We start from the raw sequence: 10,576 nt of genomic DNA on the forward strand, positions 1-10,576 counted from the left end.
CTCTTCACATATTGTAGGATACTCTGATACCAAGGATGATCATCCTTTCCCTCCTTCTCAATACTGTAACAATAAGCCGGAGTCTCATAGATGCTCATCTGAATAGGCTTCATGACCTCTAACCTGTTCACCTGAATCATCGAAGCTAGAGTAGCTAATGCATCAGGCATCTAGTTTTCGTCTCATGGGAGGTAACAGAAAGAAATGTCGTCAAACTCATCAATCAATTCAAGAACCAGCTTTCTATAACTGATCAATTTAGGGTCCCTAGTTTCCCATTCTCCTTTGAGTTGGTATATCACCAATGCGGAATCCCTATATACTTTTAGCACTTTGATTTTACGTTCAATAGCTGCACGAATGCCCATAATACATGCTTCATATTCTTCCATATTGTTTGTGCAATCAAAGTCCAACTTGCTAGCAATAGGATAATGATCTCCACTTGGGGATACCAAGACTGCCCCAATTCTATTACCCATAGCATTTGAAACTTCATCAAAATTTAGCTTCCATATGTGATCCATTTGGGGATTTTCTTCAGTGTTTACCACATACATCAAATTCTCATTTGGAAAATCGAAGTTCAAAGACTCATAGTCCTCTAAGGCTCTACTGGCTAGAAAATCAGCTATTGCACTTCCCTTTATGGCCTTCTGACTTACATAAACTATGTCAAATTCAGAAAGCAGAATCTGCCATCTAGCCATTCTCCCATTTAATGCAGTTGATTCCATCATATACTTTAAATGATTCAACATTGAAATCAACCAACTCGTATGATACAACATGTACTGCCTTAGTCTTCGAGTTGTCCAAATCAAGGCACAACACAACTTCTCAACAGATGAGTACCTAATTTCACAATCAGTGAATTTCTTGCTGAGATAATATATTGCCCTTTCCTTCCTTCCTGTCTCATTGTGTTGGCCCAATACACATCCCATGGAATTATCAAACACCATTAAATACAGTATCAAGGGCCTATCTGGACTAGGTGGTGAGAGCACCAGAGTATTAGCCAGGTATTGCTTTATCTTGTCAAAAGCCCTCTGACATTCCTCGTCCCATTCACCCGAATTATGTTTGTTCAGAAGACGGAACACTGGATCACATTTTTTAGTCAGCTGTGATATGAATCGAGCAATCTAATTCAGTCATCCTAGGAAACCTCGGACTTCCTTCTGAGTCCGTGGTGGAGGTAAGTCTCGTATTGCCTTAACTTTTTCTGGGTCAACCTCAATCCCCTTCCTACTGACTATGAAACCTAAAAACTTCCCTGATCTAGCTCCAAATGTGCATTTGTTGGGTTGAGCTTGAGCTGAAATTTTCTCAATCTTAGGAATAATTTTCTCAAGACTCGAACATGTTCTTCATCAATTCTTGATTTTGCGATCATATCATCAATATAGACTTCAATTTCCTTATGCATCATGTCATGAAACAAGGTCATCATGGCCCTTTGATACGTTGCCCCCGCATTCTTCAATCCAAAGGGCATTACTTTGTAACAAAATGTTCCCCATAAGGTAATGAATGTGGTTTTCCCCATATCTTCAGGATGCATCTTTATTTGATTGTATCCAGAAAAGCCATCCATGAAAGAAAATAATGAGTAGCCTGCCATATTATCTACCAAAGTATCAATGTGAGGCAACGAAAAATTGTCTTTTGGACTAGCCTTGTTCAAGTCTCTGTAATCCACGCACATTCATACCTTCCTATCCTTTTTAGGAACAGGAATGATGTTTGCTACCCATTCTGAATATTTGACCTCTTGTAAGAATCCGGCATCGAATTGCTTTTTGACTTCTTCTTTTATTTTTAGCACGATATCGACTCTCATTCTCCTGAGCTTCTGCTGAACTGGTTTACAATCTTCTTTTATAGGAAGACGATGCACCACAATGCTAGTACTTAGCCCGGGCATATCTTGGTATGACCATGTGAAAACATATTTGGTTTCTCGGAGTAACTCAATGAGATCTTATTTTGTCTTTGCGGTGATATCAGTTCCAATTTTCACATTTTTTTCCTTCCTCTAGGCATACAATTTCCAATGATTTTATCCTCTTGTTCCACCATTCTCAACAAGTCCGGAGATACACCACATTCTACGTCATTTTCAAAGTTATGAGATCCCTCTAAACACATGTCTTGCTCAAAATGAGACTTCATATTTGAAGCAGCATCACTCATGTCATTGATATCTGAAGACCTATGGGGGGTACACCAAAGAACATACAAAGAATATATAAATTTATGGATAATTATAAGGTTATAAATGTAATGAAAGAATAATTTGGAAGAGAATCTCAGTCAAATGAAAAAGATATTTACTTGCATGAAAAGAATAAAAGAATAATTGCTCGAAATGAATGCAAAAATGTATTTTATTAGAATAATGATATTTAGACTTGAGCCTATTTCACAAAGGATTTCCTATCATTTTTAGGCTAAAAACAACAATAATGTTCTGAATATTACTCTGAATAAGCTCTAAAGACTACAGGGATTTCTTCCGCAGTCCAATCGTTTAGCTTGCTCCCAGGTTCGTAAGGGCGGATCTCCAATAAGGTCCTTCCTTCAGTTGTTTCTATGGCATTGATTTGAACATTTTCCAACATTTCTTCAATGCCTTCTTTTCTGAACACCCTTCGTTCAGGATAAATAAACCCTCCCGACACAAAGGTTTTAGATATATGGGGAAAGGTCAAAGGCTCCCATTTGACTTCATCTCTGCTAAACTGTGCCCTTCTTTCCACTTCTGTTTCATATCTAGCTTGTAACCTAAGCCAAAACGATCAAACTTGTCCCTCAGCATTGGTGCCTCAATTCTTCCCTGAAGATGTTTTCCCAATCCTTTCCCTGGCAATGCTCCTCTTCCTATCATCAATTGCAGACCCATCTCTGTGGTCTTAGATATTTTTGGTACCGGAATTCTGTTTCCTTCAGCAATAAATGTTGCGTTCACAAACTCTAAGGACCGGAAAGAGCATTCCACTGCCTCATCATTCGTCTCCACATAAGGTGCATCACCAGCTACAGTCGCGATAATATCCTCCTTCGCACTTATTGTTACCAATCGACCTTCTGATACTAACTTCACATTCTAATGTAGCGATGAAGGTACTGCCCCTACCGAGTGCATCCACGGTCTCCCCAATAAATAGTTGTAGGAATACTTAATATCCATTACCAGGAAGTCCACCTCATAAGTAGTTGGGCCAATCATTAATGGTATTTCAATTCTTCCCATAACTCTCCTTTCTGTTCTATCAAATGCCCTTACTATATTCTGGCATGTTTTCATATACGAACTATCCACAGGTAGTCGATTAAGAGTGGATAAAGGCAATATGTTCAGTGCAGATCCATTATCAATCAAAACCCCCGGCAGTGTGTACCTTTTGCATCGAGTAGTAATGTGCAAAGGTTTAGTAGAGCCCTTTCTTCCAAACGGTATTTCATCATCATTGAAAAAGATAAAATTATCGGCACTTATATTATTGACCAAGCGATTCAGCTTATTGACAGAAATATCATTGGCCACATATGTTTCATTTAATACTTTCATCAATGCACTTCGATTTACTTCTGAGCTTAAGAGCAAAGCTAATACAGATATGCGAGCTGACTGTTTGTGTAATTGCTCCACAACACTGTATTCATTGTGTTTCAAGAATTTTAAGAACTCTTTTGCTTCTTCTTCTTTTATTGGCTCATTAACCAATGGCTCAGATTCAACTGCCTTCTCCTTCCTCTATTTTATTATCAAAGTTTTTTCTCTTGACAATTCTGTTTGGGTATCATAACGCTTCCCATTACGCGTATAAAAACCCGTTTCCTAATTTCCTTTTATAATATTGACCGCAGCTTCTTTTCCCGAGATTGTCACATTACATCCATAATTCTACGGGACCATTTTACTATCCTTATAAGAGAAATTTGATGGTTTCTGAATTATAATTTTTGGTGTTACCTGAACCCTAGCCTTATTATTCTTAGGGCGTGAGATAATGACCACAGGATGATTTATGTTCGGGGTCCTTGTTGTCGAGTCCGACGCGCATATACTTCTTTTTTCTTCTACTTCTTCATAGAACTTCATCTCCTTGTTATCCATCATGTTTTGGACCAAAGCTCTGAATTCTTCACATCTCTGGATTTTGTGTCTCGTTTCATGATGGAATTCACAATAATTTTCATTCTCCCAACCTTTCTCAGAACCCGTAATGACAAACCCTCTTCTTGCCATCTCTTTCCAAACCCATTTCAATGGAGTTTTTCCTTCAGCAATGTCGTTCTTGACTCATTCTCCTATATTTTCACTCATCATATTCACTCCCTTATCTGTATGATTGGGTAGCAAATTTTCTGTGCTAGATGAGTCATCCAATTTGACAACACCCACACTAATGAGTCTTTCAACTACTTTCTTGAAGTCAGTGCAATTCTCTATTGAGGGCACGTTTGGTTCGCTGTATTGGATTAGAGGTGTAATGGATTAGAGGTGTAATGGATTAGAGGTGTAATGGAATAGAGGTGTAATAGCAAATCAACTGTTTGGTTGAATGCAATAGAATAGAGGCGTAATAGTAATCTTGTGTTTGGTTGAATGGAATAGAGGTGCAATAGCATAATGGAAAAAACTAAAATGACTAGAATACCCTTACCATAAATTTGTTTTGGTAAATGATTACTGTTATTGTTATTTAAATTTTAATAAGATTATTAATATCAATAATAAATAATTTAATCATATTTAAACATAATTATTATTAAATATATTATAATTAAAATATATAATTTAATAAAATTCTTAATAATCAATATTCTTATATGAATTTACTCAAATCATAATATATGATACTATAAAATATAAATTAACATAATTATTATTAAATATATTATAATTAAAATATATAATTTAATAAAAATATATAATTTAATAAAAATATATAATTTAATAAAATTCTTAATATTAAATATTCTTATATGAATTTAATAAAATCATAATATATAATACTATATAATATAATTTAAAATAATTATTATTAAATATAATTTAATAAAAATATATAATTAATAAAATTCTTAATATTAAATATTCTTATATGAATTTAATAAAATCATAATATATAATACTATATAATATAGATTAATAATGTAGATACTTGCTAAGAAAACATGGATTAAACAAATGTCAAGCATAGGCTTCTTCCAAAAAAAATTTTCTATGAACAATCACATAATAAAGCAACCATGATAAACTATAAAAAAAAAGATCTATATGTTATCAAGCAGCAAATCTGTGTTTGTAACTTCTAATATATAAGTTCTGCATGCATATTCAAGAAAAACACCTAGTATACAAATCACTTACCATACAAAAGTTAAACTATAAAGCAGTAAACAGAGTGACATTAAAGTGAACTTGAAACAACCAACACTGACTCATGAAACAGATTCTTAAGCCTTAGCAACAGCTTTCTAGTGACATTTACATGCAATCGCAGGCTTTGAGAAATGATGTAGACTAGGGTCATTTTCTCATTTACAAACATTATGGACAAACATTGCAAGTATTGACAGGTTTTCTATCCACACTTTATTTCATCAAAAACATTGCAAGTATCTCTTCATCAGTTGAGTACAAATTATCAAAATCTGACTCGAACTCTTCATCATCCACATCGTCTCGTGGTTGCACCTCCAATTCATCCATCAATTCATCATCGGTCTCCTCATGCTTCCCAGCTAACTTTCTACACAAAATGGCCTCAAGAACTGAAGGGAGTGCCTCTTCATCCCCTTCAAAGTACTTCTTGATTCGGGTTTTCAGCTCTGGCACCAAATAACTAAGTTAAACAACATAACAAAAAAAAAAACAAACTATCATGATTTATCCAAACAAATATATACATATATCATGATTTAGTTTCCCTTCCTTTCTCAACAACCAAACAAATAATTTCTAAATAAAAAAAGTAAATTCCAGCAAAGAAGAAGCACAGATTAAAAAAAAGTAATTTCATCTTATTCAACTCTTGGAAGAAATCATATAAAATTTAGTTTTAGCCTTAAGTTCTACACCAGTAGCATTAGTTGACACATTATACACATAGGCAAATTCAAAATACTAAGAAAGAGCTAAACATTGTAGTAACCGATTAACTTTCTGATATATTAATGAGTCATCCATTTCAACATCACCAACTACACATATAAATAAGAGTACCATAGAGTCGCATTTGCAAGCTATGCTACTCGTACTCGAGTATGTTCGGTTTTTTAAGTTTTTTGAGACATCTTCAAACTCGTATCTGGAGATATACCAAAAAAAGGCCAGCCATGAATACTTCAGGAAAAGAAATAAAAGTTGCAAGTTTAGAATTCCAAGCAACTACTGTTCTAGATGAAAAGGGCATATCAAAGCTCCTTTTCAAAAGCATAGGCAATTTTCCAACTGATGACAGCAAACTAATTCTAGAATAAGAGCTAAACTATATACATATATAACTCAAATATATGTGCTACAATGAAAAACAATCGACTTCATCACCTTTCTTAACATGGTCTACTGTGTTATTAATTTTATGAATTTAAGCAATGAGAAATGCTACCAGAGACACCGATTACCTCTCCTTAGGTAATGCCAATTTTTTATCTTTAGCTACAACATTCGGAGCAAACAACAGCAGATATGAACATCATATTTGAAATGAATGGATGGTCCACTGGAAGGCAAGTTATAATAGTAGTCCTATGTCCTACCAACTGTATTGATGCAAGTTATCAATGCTATTAACTAATTTAAGGGAGGCATCCAACAACAGAAGGCGGAGTTGGTCCATCCAAAGAAAAGACAAAAAGAAGCTGGAGTCCAAACACCATAGTTGAAGCAGGAAAATCATCTAAACAAAAGGCTTTGCATGTCCAGAACCAGAATGCAGGCATATTATAGGCTTGTGACAAGTATTATAACAAAAAAAATAACAGCCAAACCTCTTGTCCAGCATCAGTTGAAATGATTGAAGTCGGTGAGAAATCTTCCAATTCAGCAGCCTTTTCTCTTGCAAGAGCAACAACACTTTCAGGAAAATTGGAAAATTCTGCCACATGAATACCAAAACTTTCAGGATAAACATGTATATTTCAGAAGCTATATAAATCATGAATAAAGCCTTAGTGCAACACATAAAGTAAATAACCTATCAAATAATTACAGTTCTTCACAGCTTGCAGACCTTAGCAGCAATAAGTCCATTGATTTGAGCTATATCACAAAGCAAAACAGCACCACACTTATCCACAATCTGTCGAAACCTTCCGTAATCCCATTCCCTCGAATACGAACTACCACCACAAATCAATATCTTAGGCCTAAAATCAAGCGCCCTCTCTTCCAACTTCTCATAATCTATATACCCAGTTTGTGGATTCACTTTATATGGCAAACTCTCAAAGAAAATTGAAGCAGAAGATACTTTTCTACCATGAGGGGTATAATACCCATGACTGGTATTCCCTCCTGATGGAGTATCCAATCCCATGATCCTATCTCCGGGCAATAGTAACCCAGTATAGACTGCGGCGAAGATGAAACTAACCCTAAAGAGAGCGTTGATGAAGTGTCAGCCGATTGAGATAACAAATCCATGGAACAAAAGCTTGCATTCAAACAAAACCCAAACGAAAAAAACCACTAAAGGAGAGAAAAATTAAAACAGAGAAAGCCGAAGACAATGTTGAAGCAAAAGATTCATACCTGAAATCGGCCTCCGATGAAACAATGTTGAGGATTTGTTATGAAAGCAGAAGAAATGAGGATAGATCTGCAATGCCGATGGAAGAAGAAACAGAAATCTATGAGGGCAGAAAAAGGAAACAAAAATAAGAAATGGGTAAGGATTCTCTAATCGGCGCTGGATGGGGAGAATAGCTATTACGGGACCGGGTGTATTAGGGAAGGAATAGATTTGGGACGTAATGGTAATACAACCAACCAAACAACAGATTAATTGGGGATTAAGTGGGGCCCACCGATTAGGGGTGTATTGGCTATGCCAATACACCCAACCAAACATGCTGTGAGTGCCCTATAATTCCCGTATAATAGTCACATTGTGCATTTACATCATACCATTTGGGATACGAGGGTTGTAAAGGGTTCAAGTAATGAGGAGCAACAACATGTGCATTAAATAAATTCTGATACAGCTCCTTATATGTCATTGGAATTGGCGTGAACTGAGGCTTCTCAGTATTTTGCCTCACTCCTAATTCTTGTTTCGATAAGCCTTGTTGATTAGTAACCACATTTCTTGGTTGATTTACTGTAATTGACTTGTTGTATGCGCTCACATTATTCACTTCATTTTCTCTTTTCTTTGGGGCTGACCTTCTATTATTCTCCCCACCATCTATTCTTCCACTTCTAATAGCATTTTCAACCATTTCACCGTTCATGATTATATCTGAGAAATTCTTTGAAGCACTTCCTAACATGTGTGTAATGAACGGGGCCTTCAATGTATTGATAAAGAGCATCGTCATTTCTTTTTCGAAGACTGGCGGCTGAACTTGAACCATAATCTCTCTCCACCTCTGTGCATACTATCTAAAACTTTCATTTGATTTTTTTTCCAAATTTTGCAAGGTGATTCTATCAGTCATCATTTCTTATACATGACTGTACTACATTATAAAAGCCTGCGGCAAATCCCTCCAAGTACCAATTTTTGTTCAACTCAACTGATTGTACCATTTAGATGCCGTCCCAGTGAGGCTATCCTGGAAACAATGTATTAATAGCTCATCATTGTTAATATACCCAGTCATTCTCATACAGAACATGGTAATATGGGCTTCAGGGCAATTGGTCCCACTATATTTCTCAAATTCTGGCATCTTGAACTTATAAAGAAGCACCAAATCCTAGACCAAACTCAGATCTTTAGCATCTATTCCATGATAGCTTTCAGTGCTCTCCATTTCCCTAAATTTCTCTTCAATCCATTTCCACTTCTCCTCAAACTATTTTGGCAATTCTTCCTTTACTTTATCCTTCTCTGCTACTTCATCGAAATCCGGGATAGCAAGATTAATCGGGTTATCCCCGGGGTTAGAACCTGATCCAGCCTGGAAGTTCATCGGCATTGAAACACCAGCTTGAAACTGTTGAGGCCTAATTGAAACAGAGGATCTGTGCAGATGCACCTCAGCCTGAATTTGCACATGTGAAGGCGTAAAGCCTAGAGGATATAGAGGTCCATCCTTGTCTTCTTCTTCATCATTACCCACATGACCCTTCCCCTTATTTACTCCACTAGTCAGTAACTATGTCAGCTTAGCCATCATATCCTTTTGAGACTCTAGCATCCTTTCTATCATATTCTGTTGAATTTTTTCCAATTGCTCCTTCAGTTGCATCTGTAGCTGATCCTGCATTTCATTTTGAAGTCGCTCAAGCTTTTCCAATCTTTGATCCATAATTTTTGACTTTGCACGGGTACTGTAACTGTGCTTGGTTGGAAAGTTTTTGTTGGTTTCAAGATTAACTGAGGCATAATTTTAACCAATTAAAACCTTTTAAGAATCTTGAATGCATATGATGTTATGTAATGCACATGCATGAAATGAATGCAAAAGGGTGTTGATTCTGATCCAATTTCTTTTAGAAAACTTTATTGATAAACAAAATTCTTTACATAAAATGGATTACAAATATGGCTTTGCCCTAATGCTCAAAGTTTTAACTTCCTTCAACAACAAAGCTAACTCCTGACCCCGATCTGATTCCAGCTCATACTTTACGCTTAATACGTCAGCCTGAATTGCCAATGTTTGCAAATGATCAGCTACCTCCCAAATCTGAGCCACAGCCTTGCCCATAATGTAATCTCTTTTCCTGATTTGATTCTGCGAGTGATAAAGTTGTTCCTTCCAATGCTCCTCATTTTCTTCAAGGAATTCAATCCGGTGCTCACAGCTTTGTAATGTACACTCTAGTTCTTTTATCCTCTTCTTTATTTCCTCAATCTTGCTCAAACTTGCCTTTAATTCTACCAAATAATTACGACTTCTGTACAGAGCAAGCGATCTTTCGAGTTCTGCTATTCTAGCTTTTAGTTCTTCTTTATGGCTTTGGGTTTCTAACACATGCCGTTCTAAAGTCTATTTCTGCACTTGGGTCTCTTGAAATTTTCTTTCCCACCGATCGGCTTTGTTTCTTTCTTCCTGGATCTCTTATCTCCACTGCTCTGAAGTCTTTCCCAGCCCAGCAGTTCTCATCGATAGTCGTAACTTCTTGTAAACCATCTTTAAACTATCTAGGTCCTCCTCTACTTTATTATTTCCATTCCTTAATTTTTCAGCCTCTAACTTTTGAACGTCAACATCTAACCTCAAATGCATCTTTTCTTCTTCCAATCGCTTTATCTTCCTTTCAAGCTCTAAATTCTTCCTTTTGAAATCTTGCGTTATAATTTCCAGCTATGATGGGATCACTTGTAAGTATTCTTCCATTGATCGAACATCTTCTAAATTTAACTCCGGAATATTATCATTAATT

General features: G+C 36.0%; 1 protein-coding gene across 1 annotated transcript; it reads right to left on the reverse strand.

Moving 5' to 3' along the window:
- Nucleotides 1–7,235: 7,235 nt before the first annotated feature.
- LOC121219149 (serine hydroxymethyltransferase 7) lies at nt 7,236–8,472 on the reverse strand. The gene is made up of 2 exons (XM_041096835.1): nt 8,405–8,472; nt 7,236–7,614 (listed from the first exon to the last, which is right to left on the reverse strand). Exons 1-2 carry the CDS (start codon nt 8,470–8,472, stop codon nt 7,236–7,238), a joined length of 447 nt encoding a protein of 148 aa, XP_040952769.1.
- Nucleotides 8,473–10,576: the final 2,104 nt, after the last annotated feature.

This window comes from Gossypium hirsutum, chromosome D07 (genome assembly GCF_007990345.1).
Source record: "Gossypium hirsutum isolate 1008001.06 chromosome D07, Gossypium_hirsutum_v2.1, whole genome shotgun sequence".
Classification (NCBI taxonomy): domain Eukaryota; kingdom Viridiplantae; phylum Streptophyta; class Magnoliopsida; order Malvales; family Malvaceae; genus Gossypium; species Gossypium hirsutum.

Coding starts and splice junctions, on each gene's coding strand:
- LOC121219149 (XM_041096835.1), bottom strand. CDS start 8,472: ATGAACGGTGAAATGGTTGAAAATGCTATTAGAAGTGGAAGAATAGAT. Junction 7,615..8,404: donor GGTGGGGAGAATAATAGAAG/GTCAGCCCCAAA, acceptor CGCTCTCTTTAG/GGTTAGTTTCATCTTCGCCG.